The 20,510-nt window shown below is 43.1% G+C and overlaps 2 protein-coding genes across 3 annotated transcripts; one reads left to right on the top strand and one right to left on the bottom strand.

The window, feature by feature from the left end:
* Positions 1–2,412: 2,412 nt before the first annotated feature.
* Positions 2,413–10,336, bottom strand: LOC9266739 (putative NAD kinase 3). 2 transcript variants are annotated; one of them, XR_010741552.1, is made up of 11 exons: positions 9,931–10,336; positions 9,447–9,600; positions 9,201–9,329; positions 7,694–7,872; positions 6,844–6,957; positions 6,621–6,715; positions 6,279–6,385; positions 5,461–5,534; positions 4,379–4,487; positions 3,589–3,925; positions 2,413–3,097 (listed from the first exon to the last, which is right to left on the bottom strand). XR_010741552.1 is itself a non-coding variant. In XM_015785029.3 (11 exons), exons 1-11 carry the CDS (start codon positions 9,946–9,948, stop codon positions 2,792–2,794), a joined length of 1,563 nt encoding a protein of 520 aa, XP_015640515.1. In that variant the 5' UTR covers positions 9,949–10,336; the 3' UTR covers positions 2,413–2,791. The 2 variants fall into 2 exon arrangements, 1 of the variants encoding a protein (XP_015640515.1); XM_015785029.3 differs by having other exon boundaries at positions 3,589–3,896; positions 4,409–4,487.
* Positions 10,337–17,120: 6,784 nt separating this feature from the next.
* On the top strand, positions 17,121–20,189 carry LOC4338665 (protein N-terminal glutamine amidohydrolase-like). Its single transcript, NM_001423918.1, has 6 exons — positions 17,121–17,250; positions 18,428–18,533; positions 18,691–18,768; positions 18,902–19,035; positions 19,454–19,578; positions 19,883–20,189. The coding sequence occupies exons 1-6, from the start codon at positions 17,153–17,155 to the stop codon at positions 20,035–20,037; spliced, it is 696 nt and encodes a 231-aa protein (NP_001410847.1). The 5' UTR covers positions 17,121–17,152; the 3' UTR covers positions 20,038–20,189.
* The last annotated feature ends 321 nt before the right edge of the window (positions 20,190–20,510 follow it).

The following is a 20,510-nucleotide window of genomic DNA, read 5'->3' as shown; positions in this document are numbered from 1 at the left end:
AGATACAACTTCTAAGAGTGTTCACAGTAGAAGGATGTGACGTTCAGCCCCATAGCCAAGAACTGAATATTCGGCGCCGCATTGACAGTACGCGGAGCCAAATAAGGTTCTCGTACCCAAACATGGATACTCGTTCTTCAAACGAAGAAAGCAGGGAGAAAGGTGAGTTGTCGTGTTGTGGAGGGCGGAGCCTCACACGAGTGGCTTCGCGCAGCGTCGACAGCGAGCGCATTGTCGCCACAGCCACGGGGAGAGAGAGAGAGGAAGGCGCCATCGACGAAGAGGCTGCGACCGCCACCGTATCCAATGATGAGGATGGGAGCTCGCCGTCCGGCACCGTCGCAGCTCGGGCTGCCCTGACAGCCGCCGCCGCTCAGCCCCAGCGCCTCGGATGCCCTGGTGAGAAAAGAAATAGAGTGAGAGATTGGGGGATGAAAGATTTCGGATGAGAAAAGAAACAGAGGAGAGAGAGAGATTGAGAGATGAAAATTGAAAAAACTGTACCGGTGGGACCCACTACTAGTACTTGCATTGTAGAGGATGAAGCTTAACAGGTTCTTCGTCTACGTGGCATATGAGGAACGGCAAAAATATGTAGCGCACTGTGAATGTCCTAAGAATGTTGTCCGGATTCATTCCTAGAAATTGATTTTTTATGGGACGAAGGAAATAGGAACCAATACGAGAGTCTGATAATGTGGTATTAATGGATATCGTGTCTGGTAGTACCAGATCCAGTGCACATACAAATATGATACCTACGATCCTGTGCTGATGTTAGCACCATAAGGTATTCTGTTGTAACAGTATAGTGTTATGTAGTAGTTCTTTTTTTTTTGTCACATGCAAACTTTACAAGATCTCTTTTAGAAAGAATATTGGAAGAAATTGGACTGAATGTCTTAATCTTATGCAATTCATGGGTTCTGAGAGCATCAACAATGCGTGTCTCCAGGGCGTCCCCCCACCCGACGCCGTCTCCTTCCGTTTGAAAAAGCAAACGAGGTGTTCTCTCGCAAGACCGTGTGATGCCTCGCTGGGGACGCACCCCCAGCTCGTTTTCGCCCAGGCGTCGGTCGAAGCGTTGCGTGGGTACGGTTGCTTCAGGCGACACGCCCTAGCGAGGATTTCCTCTTCCACCCCTTTCCCCCTCTCTCTTGCGCCCGTCCCCCAAATCCTCGAGGTCGTTGGCGGCTATTTGGGCCGAGACACCCACTGTGGTATGCGTGTCTTCAACTGGTGCCCTTAAATTTCCTTAGATTTTGAAGCTATTAGGTATGGGTATCCTCCACTGTGAGGACAGACCTCCAGAGTCAGTCTATGGGTGTCCTTAGTTAGTGAGGGCATTCTAGTAGTGTCTTTGATTGTTGATGTACTGAAGGAGAGCCTACTTGCGGCAGGATTGCATGAAGGAAAGAACGGCTGGTTCGGCTGGACAAAGCAGCGCGCCGAGGGGCGCGGCCTCGGCGCGGGGAAGCCGGACAAGTGTGTGGAGGGTGAGACGGGGAGACGGTGTGGTTGCAGCTGAGAGCCATATGTAATAGCAATCAGGGCAAGTTTTATAGTAGGAATAGTTGCTACATCTAATTTTATCCATGTAAGATAAGAGGTAACATATACAACACACCATATCTACACCACCTCTATCATACCAACCCAAATAATTATATTTTATTTGTTTGTCCAATCCCCTCTTTCTTTCATCTTCTTTTTCTTAGGGTTTGTATGGAGGTTGCCCCTTACATGAGAGTTAGCTCACTTTCTCTTTCCTCACTTATTACTTCCACCTCATCATTTAATTCTATGTGGCATTTTTAGAGGCAACACATCAACCATCATAGTACTTGCCCTCATGCGTTGCTCGTTCTGGAACTCTCCTTACGAATGTTCTGTACCTTGGCAGGTACTTGCTCGTTTGGTTTTTTTCAACGCCAGGAGTGACTAGTGTCTAGTGAGAGCGTGACAGACAGATTCAGACATATATCTCTCCGTTTCAAGGGGAAGAAATTGTGGTTTTGGAGCGGACCTTATCCGTGGTCGTTTCTTTTTTTTATTGTGGAGTTTGTAGACGGTGTCAGTTCTCGGTTTCACCATTTTCGTGTGATGCAGAGCAGTTGGTAGTAGCACCGCTCTCCAGCTCGAGAGGCGTTCAGTTCAGTTCAGCATCGCATTCGCACGTGATAGGCAGGAGGCAGCGTGGTAATCGTGAACGTTTTGTTTACTAGCGTTAGGCAGCCGCGATCAGGTCTGGCCATTTACGATTTAGACTGCGTGTGATACGTACTTCTGGAGAAATTTTGCATGGCACAAGGGACGTCACTACACGGGTATTCCCTGATCATTAGGCATCAACAGTTCAGCACCACAGAATTACAAAAATGGTTATTGCACGTCTGCGTTAATACATTAATCTATGGAGAAGATTTAATTTATTTATTCATATATTTTTGTGAAGAAGAAAATAGCAGTGAAGAAGTCTGCTCAATTGCTTCTTGTACAAAGACTCTTCATCATGTAAAAGCGCTTTACATGGACATGGTGGGCATGCCTTTGGACTCTGCACAGACCTATAAGCCCAAAATATACTAGAAACAGTACAAATCTTGTGTACAGAGAATGGTAAAGGAGATGATCTGTTAGACAATTAACGGCATAACTGACGTAGGTACATACATCTGATTAGGGTTTTTTTTTTTTTCTCTTTCTCTTGGACTGTTGAGGAGATGCTTTGAAATACCACATCTACCAATTCAACAGACGCATCGAATTTTCCAGACCAGAAGTTCATTGATCATGCAACAGGGCCATCAAACGACTGGCTCTTCCTCAGGTTCCAGTGGAGGCCCTCATGGATGCTTCGCAGGAAGTCAGTTGTTGAGTCCACCAGGCAGGCAGTGGGCACAGGCCATGGAGAAATGCTGCAGATGAGTGCATCACCTGGCCCTAGCTGCTTCCTGCCCTTGCCGTCGAAGGATGCCCATGCCTGCCCTCTGCTATTGATTGGCACTTGCACACGCAATGTCACATATTCAGGTAGTATCAAAGGCCTGAATGATAATGAATGGGGACAGATTGGCGTGAAAAGGATCCCTGGGACCTGAGCATGGTAGCAAAACGTAGCATCAAAATTACAGATAACTTAAATGAGAAACAATCGGAAGAACTAATCCTTGCTTAAATACACCTCAAGGGGGGGGGGGGTTGAAAATATGATAAGATCATTGACCAGGAAGTAACAAAAAGTGCACATTAATACACCTTTCTTATTTTCTTTCAAAAAATTAAGCCAATTCTGGATATTTATTCATGTTAACTACATTTCATCAGATATGATGAGCTTTGCAACAGTTTTGGTCATCTGTTCAGGCATGTTGCCCTCAGTAGAGGGGGGCAAGTAGTACTCAAAGTCACTTATATTTGTGGACAAATGGAGAGGTTCAAAGTCCCTTTGTGGTTGGAGGAAGTAGGTCAATTTACACATAGTACAGAACATGACATGAATAATTTCACTTCAAAACCTTTGGAGTAACTAAAAACGAAATATTTTAGTTCCAAAGACAAGAGACCTAGTGTAGAGTGGAGATGTACCTGTGGATGAACCATCGATCCCCCAGCTGCCAATGAATAAGCTGTGCTTCCAGATGTTGTTGATATTATTAACCCATCTCCTTGAACACGTGTGACAAAAGAACTGTCACAATAGCATTCTAAGTAGGTAAGGTACGATGACATCCCACGGTCAATTGTAACCTCATTCAGCACTAGAATTGGCTCCTCCGTATCAACTTCATTTTTAGCTGAATCGTAGATTACATGACACTGCAGACGACTCCTTAGTGTGATGCCAAATGGCCTTTTCAGCACATGGTCCAAACACTCACGATACAGCTCACTTGCTTAGCTTAAGTCAAGGGCATCAACATGGCTCCATGGACAAAAAGATATTGTTAATCGACAATGTGCTCCAGCATGAAATATGTAAATGATCTTGCTATCAAGAGAGTTTTAATTATTTTGAACATTTGATACCAAACACGGCCACCCAGCTAAGACCAGTTGCAGACTGATCAAATATGTCATGCATATCCTATGCCACATTGACAGAGAGAGAAGTGTGGCACTCGGGCACTTTTCAAACTTGGATCTCTAATGTCTAGTATATTAATCAAGTGCATAAAGTTATGCCATTGGATTTTTCGTGCAAAATACTTTCAAAATACATAAGTTCTATTATTTTGGTTAGTGTAATATTTTCTTTCAAAGAAGTCATATCCAATGTGTTGTAGTGGCGACTGTGAAAAGACAGATGGCACACATTTGTGGACTGGGTATAATAAGTAACATGCGAAACTGCCATATAGTTTAGCAACATGATTACCAAGATTCCAACACCAACGATTAAGGATACAGAAGGGGGTCATGAATCCCAATGATCCAAGAGAGAACGCAACAACAGGGGGAACTGGTCCTTTGAACAATGATGCTGCCTGTTGAGAGATAATTAACGCATTGTCTAGCTCAAGAACATTACAAAAGAGACAAGCCATAAATATGATACATAGAGAGCAACAAAACAAGGACAGCAGTTATTTAAATATCACATAGAAGAAAAACATGATATTATTTGTTATAAACAACCATAATAACTAGGTACTAGGTCTATGTGATCACTGCAACGAAAGTTTGTCCATGCATTAATCTTAGAAAGGACATTTCAAATATCTGTTTACTCAAAAGACGTTTCCAAGAACTTGATGCTACTGACAGCAGAACTATACTTTGCTAACTATCCCAAAAAAGCGGCAAAGTATTACGTTCAAAATAAGAAAGATACCCACAATCCCTGTTGTCAATTTGAACTTTGAAGTGGAGCTACTAATCTTCTTTCAGCCAAGCAATATTTATTAGTGTGGTACACTTCTTGTGCATAACACTATTCAACCAATCAACTGCATTCCATAATCTATATTCTAGGTCTATCACTTTGCACACATATAGCCTGTTTATCTGTACGTATATCTGACAATTAATCAGCTTCCAGCATTTTATATGCTACTGGTTCCAATTTTGGGTGTTATACTAATAGGCCCCGGAAAATGAGTAAATTTCTTGAAACTGCACAGACTTTCCGGAATTATCAGAAAACTACATTGTTAGGAAACTTTTTAAAAAAGTTACAAATTGTTTGACATATATATATCACAAAAAAAACACCTTTAACAATTCCTAACCTAGTGAATGAAGTGTGGTAAACTTGGATCCACAAGTAGGTGAGACACTAGTTTCAACTTTGCATCGACAAAATGCATTAGACCATCAGCATTTCTTGGATGGCATTTCATCTCTTTGTATACCATCAGAGTGTTAGTTATTTCCAAACTCATATTTATAGCTTAAATTTCAAAATTAACCACACAGTATTCAGATTCAGTAAATTGTCATGTAGTTTGGACCACATACCCATAAAACTGTTCCATCACCTCCAAGAGTTACAATGAGATCAACCTTCGTGTGTAATGTCTTCATTTCCTCATCTGTCAAAGATTTCCAGTAAGTTGGACACCAAAAACAAAGGGGCATATTTCTAAGGGCATAGGTTAACAAAACAAGTATATTATGGAATGGGGATATTTTAAACCACAGAGAAAGACAGCGCAAGGGAACTCTATTGACAGAACTCATCAACAGAAAAGGAGCTATTTAATGATAGACGATCCATTCAAGCACTAATAGAAACTCAAGCAACTGTTGAGAGTTGAGACACTAGACTGTTTTGTTTTTAGTATTTTATCGGTAAAGGAAATTAACATTAACCAACTTAATGTATAATGCTAAAGGAAAGGATACATTTCTCGTAGTAGATATTAGACCACTGTAATGAATTTATCACATTAACAAACACACAGCCACCAGCAGCAGCATGTCATTAGGTATGAAAGAAAACTTCATTGCAAGGGTCATTAGGTATGAAAGAAGAACTTCATTGCAAGGGCCAATGAGAAGAAATTTAGCAGGTTACTTAAAAGTAGAGGGGAATGTCTATTGGTTGTCCATGAGTTAAATGAACCAATGTAGTCCTTAAATTATGAAATTATCACAGCATACTGCTTTTCATTCTCATAAACAGTGACCATAACCATTTATTTCAGTGCCAGATTATTGATATTTAAAAAAATAAATCAGATATCAGGTTATCTAGGTTGTGACAAGATATTCTTCACACCCTGACGTTCCAAGATACAAAGTCTAATGATTCTAATATAGGCAAAAATAATTACCATTATCCCATGTTTGGATAAAGTTGAAGTATGAATCTTCAGTCACTAGTTCCTTGCTAACTCGTGGCTCTACAAAGATGTTTATATTATTGTGCTCTTTAAGCCATCTGCGGAGAACGGCAGACATTAGCACAAGTGAAACAACGATATTGAATGAAAAATATACAATTCCATGCAACATTATTTATCAACAAAATCTGCTTAACATAAGTAAATTAGGAGAGGACAAGTTCCAGAAACAAAAAAGAAGCTATTTTTAATGCCGAACTCAGATGATTGATAAAATATAAAACCTTTGACATACCTGACCATGTTGGCACACAGAGCAGAAAGAAAACATACCTAACCATTTCAGCACAGAGAGCGTGCACGGAGTTGGAATTAGGTTTAGTCACGAAAAGAACAGTTTGTGGAGGGGATTCCCACTTTAGCAAAATCTGAGGCACGGTAATTTTTTGCCATTAAAAAAATACGGCAGCAATGGAATTATCCAACAATCATTTCCAACTAGTTAAGACAATTTTTTTAAAAAATGGATCATATAGCTCAAACCTCAAATAGCTACCTGCTTATTGCTGCGTTCAGCTGTTGTTATATCCCCTTTTTCGAAGGATACAAAATCATGCTTGTGCTGACCATTATTATCCCCATTGCATCCCCATGAAAGTTTAAATGGTGCCTGCAAAAAAAAGGTGTTTCTTAATAAATTGGCTATGATTGGAAGATATTCCTCTTTTCGGTGTAACAAAATAAAATAAAACGCCATAATAGACTACTTGTGCTCATGAAGAAATTTCTCTCCAACTTGAAGATATTGAGTGCATATAGAATAAGAAGTCAAGCAAATGATATAAAAATATCTAATTTTGCAAATTCAACATTGCATCGTAAATGTTCAAAAAAGGCCCACAGATTTTTCATGAACTAAATATATAATATACAAAGAGACAAAAGGCCATCCAAACATGGTTCCATTACAGTGTAAGTACCAACCTCAGTCCTCACCAAGGATGGTACTCACCACGTCCATATTAGTTGAGTCTTGAATATGTGAATCAAGCTATACAAGCAATTGTCTTTTGATATTAGTTGAGCTGCCAATACTAAGTTCAGGAAATAATGAGATCAAGATAACAGAGTAGGCAGACATACTGAAACAGATATGTTACAGCAAAACAACGACCAACCTACGGACAGAACAAGACCAGATTTTCTTTCCAGCAATTTGACTTATTTCATCCTTCAATACATTTTTATCAGTTCCCTTTCATTATTCTAGGCATTAACAGAAGGATGGAAGCCTGGGTGTGAGTTGGTTTCAGCAGCACATCATGTTATATAAAAAAAAACATCTAGCAGGGTTGTAACTATCCGTTGCAGAAAAAATGTATTCGATATTCTTGCCTCAAGGATACCTTTCTTGCAGCAATCTTGTCATGCGAAATTTTATTAGTTCCAGGGCATTCGTCCTGGAGAATTTGACGTGAACAGATCTCATGATTTCCGCAGCAACTTGTTGGATCAACCGACGTGGTCTCCAATGTCAGCTGACTAGCCAACTGCTCTAACTTTTCCTTGTCACAGTTACTGCAGCCTGCACATATTACACTTCATATTTATTGTAGAAATCCATGTGCATGGTAAGAGAAAAAGATCAATTTGCTAATTAGCTGGAGAATATTACTACTGTATATCCAACCCAATCTTTGATGTAATTTGTAAGGTTGCTCATGTAATATGTTTACTATGTTTAGAATTTTATATGGAGTTAATTACCGCTGAGTTCTTCACTTGTGACTTCTTATTTGAAGATACAAGATTAGAAGGAATTAAAACTCAACTTATATAATCATAAAACCATGTAACAAACGCAAGGACATATATATATACATCCTTGCCTGAGCAACAAATAATACTTGATGGTTGACTATTTCCATGATCACAGATGCAAAATGAATGTAGGGTGGCCAATACCTTTTATTGGGTGGTAAACAGTTAATATAGAGGTCATTTTGAGATTCAGATAGGTTTCAACGAGAACTTCAGTGCTAATGGCAATAACAGAACAAGAACCAAGATGAGATATTTAATATTTATTGTCTTGCTCGCAGAATTGCATGACTGACCTATTTGCAAGTTTCTAGAGCATTTTGCTCACAAAATCATAGTGATAGAATAGGAACTAGGAAGGCACATAATGAATTGGTTCATTTTCTGAAAATGATGATCATGATGAATCAAATTTTGAATATTAAATAGTACTGCCGATAACCTGTGCACTGAAACTGATCTCGGATGAACAAACTACTATATCACAAGTTGCATACTCAGAAAACGAATGTGCGGTAGAAATTCTCTAAATATGAAAACTGCATGAGTGATTCGTGCAGTTTCTATGTTAAACAGGATCTTAGCACAAACCACACGCGTGGATGATTCAATCATCCACAGCATATGCATAAACTTTGTCACAAAAGATTACACCAACTCAATTTTTCAGGGGAGGTGGGAAGACAACCACCACCATCATCATCACAAATTCTAATATCTTAAAAATTGTGTTGAAGGCTATATGTGATGGAGCATTCAGAAGCATAAATGTTGCATGCCACTCTTCATCTAACATTTCAAAATTGTAAACTGCACAATACTCATGTAGAAATGATTCCACAGTAATTTATTTCTTCCCATGTAAACTAGATGTATGCCCATCAAACTCAGATGCATACCGGTATATTACAGGATAGGGATAAGCAATTTATAAATCTTAGGAAAATGAAATGGAGATCATGCTCTTATTTGTTGACAGCTTTTCGAGCAAGATGATATCAAACTAAGAGTCAACCACTTTCTTAGCATATTTATGTCTGGTAACAGCAATGAAGAAATAGTAAAACTGAAGCTTCAATGTGTAAATCAGACCTTTGGTTACAGTATTATGCCTGTGTGCCTTGACTGCCTTTTCTAATTCATACTTGCGCTTCCACTCAGCTGCCTCTGCTTGAGCAGCAGCTTTCCCTTCTGCAACTTGTCGCAATGTTTTCGCAACAGCTTCCACATGCAAATTGTGAGTCATGTTGTGCCCATCAGTATGGTACATGCACGCACAAGTATATTAAATAATAGAGTGAAAAGCTTCAAATGACACCTAAGTGTTTGTATTATCACCTCTCATAGCCTCCGAGAACTCAACGAGGTGTGCATCGGTTGACTTGATTGGAGTTTGGGGAAGAAACGCATAAGCTGCCCTCTCTGATTCCATTGAACTATCTAAGGTCTGATCTGAGGTAGCCACACTAAGGTTTACTCTCCCATCACAATCCTAAAATATACAAAACACCATTAAGAAAACAGGAAATCTGACAAGGAAAACATATATTAATTTGAAATCTTATGTTTTGATTTTATTTTTATTTTTTATTTTTGGGTGAAAACTTCACTGTAACTATGAATACTATAGGTAAAACAGAAAATTTCGGGAGAACTTTGCAGGCACGTTTAACTGCATTTTTTAAGTGTACCATCTCCAACAACAACACTACTTCCATCTGCTCATTTGGGATTTGGAAGTGATGATGTGATCTACACCGACCCAAGAATCTCCCTTCCACTCCAAGCAGCAATTAAGCAAAGCAAAAGAAGAGGTACCAACCAAGCGCCGGCCATCCATAGCCTCGGGCGGCGACGGGGAGCCTGGAGGTGGATGAGGGAGGGAGGGAAGGACCCTCGACGCGGCCACGCGGGGCCCGCGCTGTCGTGGCTGGTCGAGCGAAGCACCGTACGTCCAGCGACGAGATCACCGCCACCGGAGGAGGGACCGTCGCCGACTGCGGGCTGCGGCACGAGGGGGGCAGTGCGTGCGCGGGCACTGCGGTGGGGCGGGGCGGGGCGGACGGCGGTTCGCCGGCGGCGAGGAGCGCGGATCCGCGACGGGGTCGATCGGCGGCGCTGTGCGGGTGCGGCTGCGCGAGCGTCGGCGAGGATGGGTGGCGCGGTTGGGGATGGATCGAAGGCCCGCAATGGATGGATGGATGGATGGACGCGACAAACTGATGGGCAGGCTGGGCCTTTTAGCTTCCACGGTATATATATAGAGTTCATGTAAAATTTGTTGTTTGAAATTACGTTTTTACTCCCTCCGTTTCAATTTATTTACAACAAGACATCTCTAAAAAGAATTATTTAGAATGTTAGAATGGTGTTGATGAAAAAATCGAACACACTGGCCTGGGAGATCTGCTTAGTTCCTGTACAGGTCTAAATCTTGATGAGAACCGGGCGTGCCAGTCAGTTTGATCCTGCAACTGACAAGATATGCAAATAGTATATCAAAACAGCCGATTGACTGACAAGCCGATGGAGTAATTCCAGCTGATAGCCGATGCCGATACTAGCCGATAACGATAGGGTTTAAGCAATCGGCTATATGTCCAATGTAGATAATGATATAAAAGCAATCGGCTGATGATGATGTAATAAAATAACAGTATAATCCAGTATAAACCAATCGGCAAATAATGATATGATAAATAAGCATCGATCCGAAGGTTAAAGCACACATCGGCTGGAGGTCCGATGTCATGAAATCCACAAGATTAGATTAAATAGTGAAACCTTTGTTGTCATCGGCTAAATTCAACTTATATGTATATGCAATCCTTATGAGCCGATGCAACGTCCAGATAACTCACCGGCTGAAACCCCGATGAAACCCTTATTGGCAATCAAGAAGCAGGCTAGAGATTATGGTTCTAAGCACGACTTAGTAGATCAAACTTAACTGATGTAGCACTAAGTATGAAAAGAAACATAATATCTAGACAATTAAGCCGTTGACTGAGTTTTCAGGGTGGTAGATGTCTAAGCTAATCTAATCTAGCAACGTGATTTAGCCGATACCGGCAGAAACCCTAAAACGAGAAGCAGCCGATAGAGCTAAATTGATATGCTAAGACTAGATTAACAGAGACATATGATAAATAGGTAGGCAAATATATCATCCAAACCAGAGCAATCCAAGAGGTCGAATGTACTGATGCAGCCTTGAACGACGCCGACGTAAACGATACAATTGCCCGGGCCGGCGGAACATTGGACTTACCCCTTAGCCGGAGATCGAACACCGATGCAGCCCGCGTCAGGTGCCAAGTCCCGCCGGACGATAAAATAAAGTAGAAAAAGTAAAAGGTGGCGATGCGCTAAATTGTATTGATCATGAAGATAGATTACATAGACCCCGGGTGTACATATTTATACTCATGGGTTGATACAAGTCCTTGTCGAATAAGAAAGAAACTTTCCTAAAGATAAAAGGAAAAGATAAAGTCCTTATAGGACATTAAACATGCTTTCCTAAAGATAAAAGAAAACTAACAAACTATTCATAATTAATAGATAACTTGCCATGCCGCATTCTCTTTGAACTCGGTCTCTTTTGGATAAGCTTCCTTTAGTAGATCAATTTCCTTAACCGAATATAGCAAGAATCCGACAACTGACAACTTGACAACTCTCATCGGCTAATCTTAGGACTTTGAAGCCGATGCTGACTCTAAGCCGATGACTACTCCGGACTTACCAAATTTCACTGTTAACAAATGGAAAGTTGTTTGAACCGGAAGAGGCATGTAATCTTCGACTATGTGTAGAAAACATCATTATTTTATCCCATTATACGAATGACGTAAATACATATAGACCACCATAACCAGTATTTTGGTTTTATAAGGTCATGTTTGCACGGCCTCATATCTCATATTCTCATTTTATTTGAAGTTTATAAATTAAATTACTATGGTTTAAAATTTCATATTTTCTCTAAAATAAAAATAAGATGATTTACCTAAATATTATCAATAATGAAGATCCAGATCCATAAATTTCTAGAGCTAGTAATATCCAATCCAAAAAATTAAAGATAAGGAGTTGTGCCAAACAAAGACTAAAGTCAGCTTAACTTATAAAAGCCATGTGCGTCGTTACAAAAAAGTCCACATTAGTACGAATAAGGTTTATGGTAGATTTACTTTGTAGCTAGGCGGTTTGACTTTATATGTTTTATTTAATTTATATTTTTGGCCAATCATATAAAAGCTGCAAATAATTAAGCTGATGTAGTCTTATGAGACATGAAAAGGAAAGATGCAAATGAATAGTACCAGTTGAACTAAAAATATCAAAGATACCGTTGACATGGCAAGAACAGAACCATATATACGAAATATACCAACATAAAAGGTTGCAGTCAGTTTGGCTACCAACACCACTGGATCCACTACACAATTGAGCTGCCAAGAGTGGTCTATTCATGAAAAGGAAATCCATATACCGTGGAACTATAGTGCGATGTCTAAATCAGTAGTAACGTGCATATCCTTTTTGCTACAGGGTCTAGATTGTCCCCGCCCTTTTTTATTCTACATAGCAAAATACACCAAACCGGCTGTACAGACAATAATGCGCTCATCTCATGCATGAGAAAGTGATAATTTATATGACATGCATGAGGCTAATTAATTTTCATGGAGAAAATACGATGTAAACGATCATTTAAAGTTTAAATTTTATTTTTCAAATATCAGCGAAAGTAATATAATATCTTCAAATGGATCATACGTTTTAGAGTACCACCTCCATTCTCATATATATAAAAAATAAATTTAAGATTTGATATTTCGAAACAACATCACTAGATAAACGCTGAACATATTTCTATTATTGTCCACCGATGTGCTAAAATGCACTCAGACTGTACAATAGTAACTAAAACACACTATTCATATAGTAAACCTTTTATTGTAAATTACATCGTCTTCAAATACTTAATCGTAAAAATTTTACAAATAGATTTAGTAAGGATATTTCTCGATGATTTCTATTTCAATAAAAATTTACTAATGTTGAACGTGTTTTAACTATACCGCTACATAGTATAGTATGTCTAATAAATTAACAAATATATTAATTGTGTTGATACGTGCTCAGTGCATGTGCACCGCGTATATACCGTGTCTCTTAATAAAAGTGATATTTTCAGATTTGTAATCAAAAGTACTACCGTACTACTATTCTATATATTTAGAGCTATTTAATTTTACAACACTTTTTCCAGTGCGGAGGAGAGCCCGGCTTTGATGCCGATGGAAAAAGTACACCGAAGGTCCCTCAACTTGTCATCGAGTTACGAAATCATTCCTCAACCGTAAAACCAGATACAACGCATCTCTTAACTTATAAAACCAGTCTAAACTAGGTTCCTTGGCGGTTTTGATTTCGGTTTTATCCGACGTGACAACTAACTCTGCATGAGACCCACACGGGCCCCACACGTCAGGGTGTCCCCGTCAGCACCTACTCACTTTTCCCCTCTTCTCCTTCTCTGTTTCTCTCCTTCCTCTCGCTCTCTGCTCTCGCACAGGGACGGCGCTAGGGCTGCCGCCCACAGTGGCGCGCGCCGCCGGAGGGTGGTGCGGCCGGCGCGTGGGCTCAGGGCGGCGCGAGCTAGCCGGCCTTCCCTCTCCCCTCGTGCGGGCTGGCCGGCAGGGCGAGGCAGGAAACAGGCGGCGGGGTGGCGTGGCGACACGGCGGCGACGGGCCGGGCACAGGCAGGCGCCGCGGCGATGGGCGCGGAGGTGGAAGCAAGCGCGGGCGGCGGCCTGCGGCGGAGCAGCGGGGCACGGGTGGCAGTGGGAGGAGCCGCGCGCGGGCGTGTCGGGAGCGGCGCTAATGGCGGCGCGGTAGCTAGCTTTATGCCGTCGTTGATCTCATCGATGCGTGGGACACGTTCATGCAACGAGAGACGCATTTTCAGCTAATTGTATTGCAGTTCAAGTATTCAACCATGAAGAATATATGCTCAAATTAAAAGGTATCGCATTTGTGCTTACATGGCATGGGGACGTGCTCCTCGAGGTCACCGCGGACGGGGCGCTCGACGGTGACTGGCGACTGCAGCGCGACGATGGTCAGGGAGTCCTTGGTCTCTACGCCCGACATGCCGCGCATGTCCCGACCTTGCGGGCTGCCACGGTGGCATCGCTCCTCCCGTCAGTCGCCTTCGTCGCGCCGGGGCCTTCCACGCCGGCGCCGGTGCGGAAGCCATTGCGCCCGGCCTTGGTCGTCGTTGTGCCCTGCATCCCTACACTCCCGCTTGGCACGGCACAAACGACCCAAACACACTCGATTCCTTATGAGAGCTCGTGATCTTGAGAGATCGATGAGATCATACTGGTCTTGAGCTAGCTGCTTGCCGTCGCCAAGAGCGGCTTCAGGGGAAACCCACCTAAACGAACCACCCTTCTCCTCACCCGCCGCCACTGAGGGCGGAGCGCGAGGGCGCGCCATCTTCCCACCCCGCGTCGGCCGTGGCGCCGCCTCCTCTCGCCGCCCTATCTCTCTCCCTATCTCCGTTTCCTTCCCCTTCTCCTGTTGTTGAAATCGTGTGTGTTCTGTGCCTGCAGGGTGCCGTGGCGGCGACAGCGGCGGTGGAGGGAGGAAGCGGAAGGGCGCGGTGGACGGACCACGACCTCTGCGCGGGGGCAGCGCTGTGCGCGCGCGGCGTCGCTGGGACACGTGGACGCGCTCCGGGAGCTCGGGCACTGCCCGCAGGAGGGCTACGGCATGCGCTGCTTCGTGCTCGACGGTCATCGCCTCCTCATCCAGGGCAACACCCGTGAGCTCGCCGCCACGGTCACCGCGTCGGCCTCGCTCCTCCGCGCCACCGACAAGCTGGCTGCCTCCCGCGCGGCACTCGTGCCTCCTCTGCGACTTCGGCTGCCACACCGCGGCCAAGGCACCCAGCTGCTCCCCCGTCGCCACCCGTGGAGAGGAGAGGAGAGAGAGAGGAGAAGAGAAGAGAGGTAGGGAGGGGGGGGGAGGATAAGAGGCTGACATGTGGGACCCACGCTGAGTCAGCTGCCACGTCGGATAAAACCGGAGTCAAAATCACGAGAGACCTAGTTTGCACTAGTTTTATAAGTTAAGGGATGCGTTGTATCCGATTTTACGGTTGAGGGACGATTTCGTAACTCGATGACAATTGAGGGACCTTCGGTGTACTTTTTCCGATGCCGATTGAAGGCTTTATTGCCACTTGGAATAAGTTCATCCAAGGTCCCTTAACTTGTCAACGAATCCAATTTTCATCCCTTAACCACAAAACCAGATACAACGGGTCCCTCAACTATCAAAACCGGTGCAATATAGGTCCCATGACGGTTTGGAAGGCTGTTTTGGCTTACGTGGCGCCTACGTATCTAAATTGACCTGGTCTTCATCTGACGTGGCATAGATGTGGCATTGACGTGGCAATTTGATTTGGAAATTAATAAAAAGAGTGACCCCACATGTCAGCTACACCAAAAGAATTAATTAAAAATGGTGTGGTCCACATGGGCCCCACTTGTCATTCACTCTCCTCATCTTCTTCCTCCTCTCTCCCCATCTCCCCTCTCCTCTCTCCAGGAGCTGGCGGTTCGGCGACGCGGCCGGCCGGCCGGCGGCGGCGGAGCCAGGGATAACCTCGGAGACGAGGATGCCAGGGAGCTGCGCATGGACAGGGACGCCGACGGTGAGCGCCTGGGTGTAGACGATGAGGAAGGCGAAGAGGAGGTTGGCGGCGACGCCGGCGGAGACGACGAGGAGCCGGTCGGGGACGGGGCGATTGCGCAGGAGGTCCGGGTTGTCGAGCGAGAAGCCGGAGTCCGGTTCGTCGTCGGGGAAAGCCGACGGAGAACTTGGAGACGTGGATGCCGCGGGAGGTGGCGGAGGCGACCGACTCGACGCTAGCGAGGAGGTCGGACGGGGGGTCGCCGCGGCGTCGCCGGCCGCCGAACCTCCCTTGACGCCGCATCGCCGAAAGGGCAAAAGAAGAGATAAACAAAAACACCGTATTTTGATCTGATCTGATATGATCAAATGCACCTCAAGCTTGATCCCATCAGCAGCAATGGCGATATCGTTGATTTCACGACCTGCTCGCTGAGGAATGGAGGTCCAGTTGCCGGTGCCATGGGTGGAGGTGTACGCTAGCAGCTTGGCGCGCGTCCTCCTCCGCCGTCCATGGTCCCTTCTTCACGTTTGCCTTGTCGCAGCACGGCGGCCGCCCTATCTCTACCTCTCCCCCTCTCAGCTCCTACCATGGTGAGCTCAACAACAACAACACCAACTCTGAGTCCAGTAACAACAATCACCGTCGGCGTCCCCGTCCAGGCGCAGCTCCCCGGCGTCCTCGTCTCCGAGGTCATCCCTGGCTCCGCCACCGATGGCCGGCCGCGTCACCGAACCGCCAGCTCCTGGAGAGAGGAGAGGGGAGATGGGGAGAGAGAGGAGGAAGAAGATTAGGGGAGTGAATGACAAGTGGAGCCCACGTGGGCCTCACCATTTTTAATTAATTCTTTTGGTGTAGCTGACATGTGGGGTCACTCTTTTTATTAATTTCCAAATCAAATTGCCACGTCAATGCCACATCGATGCCACATCAGATGAAGACCGGGTCAATTTAGCCACGTAGGCGCCACGTAAGTTAAAACCGCCTTCCAAACTACCATGGGACTTATATTGCTCCGGTTTTGATAGTTGAGGGACCCGTTGTATCTGGTTTTGTGGTTGAAGGATGAAAATCGAATTCGTTGACAAGTTAAGGGACCTTGGATGAACTTATTCCTTGCCACTTCAGAAAGTAATGCTCAAAATTGCTGTAAAGTTTGTGGTTGGATGCGTCCTCAGATTGACGGGCCGGTGCACTTGTGGGCCGTTGCCCATTGAGGCCCACTAGGCCGTACGATGAAGCCTGGAGGCCGTCCTGGCCTTAATCTCGAGTCCGGCAGGCCCTCGGCCAGCCCCAGCCGCCGCCACCGCCGCCGCCGCCGTCCTCCATGGCCGACGACCGAGTAGCCGGCGGCGCAACCCCGCCGCCACCTCCTCCTCCCCCTCCTCTCGACGCCTCCGCGTTCACGCACACCCCGTACTACTGGTAAGCCCTTCTCTCTCCATACCCGATTCTTTTGTTCCGTGCTTGGCTACTTAGATGCAGGCAGCGAGGCATGAATGACTCTCGCCGTGAATTCTTCACCAAGTGCTGGGTAGATTGCCTCTGGCAAGGTGATGAGGTTGGGAATTGGGATCTGGTTGTTTCTGCTTCCTGGATGGGGACGGAGATGCAGGGTTTATTGTTTCGTTGATGGGGATAGAGATGCACAGAATTTCAGTTGGTAACGGTACAATCTAGACATCAAGTTAGGCGACATAATTGTAATTTATGAATGTTTGAGACTTCGAATGGGTTTTGGTTAGTGATAGTCTGATAGAGAGCAAAGCAACTAATGGTTTCAATCCCATTCTTGAGATTGAATCTATCCCGATATTACTACTAGTTACTAGTATAGTAGTATATACAACATATTAAGCTTCAGATGATTATCATCATCAAGCTATGTATGAATTTCAATGATCTCGTTCTTTATCTTATAGTTACATTGATTAACCTTCTTTGGCAAAGATCTACGTCATCCAGTGGACATTGTTTTTGAACGAAATTCAGTGGATATTTTTAGTTCAACTACCTTAGAGCCCGTGCATTGCAACGGAAAACAAATTGAGTTTCTAGCTTATTAAATCAATTGATAAGTACTTATATAGTCTAAGTAATACTATGATTTTTCTTATTGGACAAGTAGGTGATTTTGAAATTTGGGGGAGCCAGTAGTGAAATGGAGGAGTACCTGTTGAAAGATGGTGTAATATTATAGATTGTGGGCCTAGATGTTAGTGGTAGGGGTGGTGTGGAAATAGACACTACCACTACTAACATTTTAAGTAGCATAGATTCATTATTTTGCATCAATGCAAGATTGTTTTAACATTTGAACATTCTAACATTATGCTTTGGAATAATCACATACATATCTTGTGAGGATTCCTTTTTAAACCAAAATTAGTATCTTATATTGCTTAGGGCACCTGCATCGTTTATAGAGTAACATGTGACTTTCTGTTTATATTTTTCATCTGTGCTCATTTTTTGCTGTTTACCAGCTTGTGCCGATATTGTTAAATTAGTTTCCTCTAGCTGTAAATAATGCTATCAAAATTGGAAATATTTTCTATTTTTACTCATCAAGTAATGATTGGATTTCATTTCCCACATGTAGTGAAGAAAATGTTCACTTGCTATGTAAGGAACTCATTAGAAGTGGAATTTCTGATCCTGCTGGCACCAACTTATATGCTGTTTTCATATCAAATGAGGAAAAGAAGGTGGTCTTATCATATCTTTTGTATTCGCCTTCTAATCTTTTGCTGTATGTATTTACCTCTTTTCTGTTTTTGATCTTCTTAGTTAGGATTGCATTTATCCCAATATCTGTATATATTTTTATGGTGATGATATTTCCCTTCCATATTCCATTGCCAGGTTCCTCTCTGGTATCAGAAAGCAAGTCATAGCGGTGATGGTTTTGTCCTGTGGGATTATCATGTAATTTGTATCCAGGTAAATGCTAAATTCGTTATTGTGCCAAATTTATTTAGTTCGGTGTTATTATGCACTACCAACATAAAATAGAACATTTTATATCATGAAGCAAGCATTTAGTGTCATCTACTTCTTGATTTGCATATGAAAGTCTAGGCGAAAAAATGGAGAAGTACTTGATCTTGTTTGGGATTTGGACTCCAGCCTTCCTTTCCCATGTTCATTCATCCAGTACGTTTCTGATGCCATACGACCATTATCATTTGGCAACTCTACCTACAGGAGGTAAACACTCTGTTTATTCTGTTATTACTGGTTCAATTCTTTCACAAAACTTGTTTATGGTACACTTATGTCATATCTAGATGTTACGAAGTTTATAATATGCTCCTATCTATAGTATGTAGGAGTCAGCGTGCATCTTTTTGCATGTGTAAAAGGGCGTTGAGATGTACCCAGGTTTAGAATTGTAACAATGTCAGTCCATGCAATACAACTGCATCAATTGTTTAGATGAAGTGGAAGCGACCTCTAACTCTTGATGTACATACTAGGTTAGTGTTGCTTTCTTTTTCATCTTTGGGGCATTTGTGTGTGAAAGTATATGAGGCAATGCACTGATGCATATTAAGCTTTCATTTTCTTTTCCTTCTTTTGCAGAAGAGTTCTCAAAGGTCTAACAATTTTCCATCTATGTTTACAGGCTTTTCCGTGTGATTCATGCTCCTGTATTTCTTCGATCATTTGCATCTGATAGAAGCCACATGAAGGATCATGCAGGGAATTGGATTCAGTTGCCCCCAAAGTATGAATCAATTGTTGCAGAAGGTATCAGATCATATGGCCAAACCATTTCTTGTGATTTTCATTGTGCTGCCTTAGTCAGGCTCCTAGCTATGAAGATACTGCCAAAATGATAAGTTGAAAACCTGAAATCGCATGTAGAAAATTTCACGGCTGGATAGGTTTGTGATAATTAGTAACAGGGTCACTGGAAATAAACACCATCTTTGGTGGTATGTTGGATTTAGAAGGAATCACTTTAATCCACAGTTTTTTTTGTATAATAATTTGAAATTCATTGTGCAGCACGCAGCTCGTTCTTTTATACTTGTTTCCTTAACTGTTTCAGATGGAACCACCAATAATCTGAATGAGTACATTACGATGTCTATGGATGATGTGAAGGACCTGGAAAGTATGGCTGATGATGTCTACTCCAGCAAACATGGTGTGGTGATAAATGAAACTATCCTGCCTGAATTCTTCTCTCGCTTGCCTGGATGACTCAACAGGAGCTATCTATCCCGATTCATGAAGCTATTTTGTTGTCCAATGAGATTTATGAACCAAGTCCAGAGTTAAAATGATGTTGTCCAAGCAATTGTTAACACAATGTTTACACAGTTTTGCTTGCTGAGTAAATCACACTTGCAATGATCAAATTGCCGGCAGAGGCGTTGTCCGAATTATTGAACCGGAGAGTAGTATAAAGTTGTTAGTCAAAAAAGAAAAAGGATTACTTCCTCCATCCCAAAAAAGAGGCAACCTACACCTCTCCTAGTATAACGAATCTGGACTGAGGGTTGTCCAAATTCGTTATACTAGGAGGGGATCCAGGGGATCCCTCCTAGGTTGCCTTTTTTTGATGGAGGGAGTATGTTCTTCTTAGGACAGTGAAAATACTCTTTTCTGGATCGATACCAGCATTTTAGGGCCTGTTTGGATCTAGCAACTAAATTTTAGTCTATGTCATATCG

The sequence above is a fragment of the Oryza sativa genome, chromosome 5, assembly GCF_034140825.1.
Source record: "Oryza sativa Japonica Group chromosome 5, ASM3414082v1".
In the NCBI taxonomy this organism is placed as follows: domain Eukaryota; kingdom Viridiplantae; phylum Streptophyta; class Magnoliopsida; order Poales; family Poaceae; genus Oryza; species Oryza sativa.
This window is presented reverse-complemented; position numbering and strand designations above follow the sequence as displayed.

Bases quoted from the DNA above. Each gene is read 5' to 3' on its own strand.
- LOC4338665 (NM_001423918.1), top strand. From the start codon at position 17,153: ATGGCCGACGACCGAGTAGCCGGCGGCGCAACCCCGCCGCCACCTCCT. The intron at 18,534-18,690 runs GTGGTCTTATCA...TTCCATTGCCAG, and splicing joins TATCAAATGAGGAAAAGAAG to GTTCCTCTCTGGTATCAGAA. The intron at 18,769-18,901 runs GTAAATGCTAAA...TGCATATGAAAG, and splicing joins ATCATGTAATTTGTATCCAG to TCTAGGCGAAAAAATGGAGA.
- LOC9266739 (XM_015785029.3), bottom strand. The intron at 6,958-7,693 runs GTATCCTTGAGG...TTTTTTTTGCAG, and splicing joins ACAAGATTGCTGCAAGAAAG to GCACCATTTAAACTTTCATG. The intron at 3,897-4,408 runs GTATCCTTAATC...ACTTAAGCTAAG, and splicing joins GGGATTCATGACCCCCTTCT to CAAGTGAGCTGTATCGTGAG.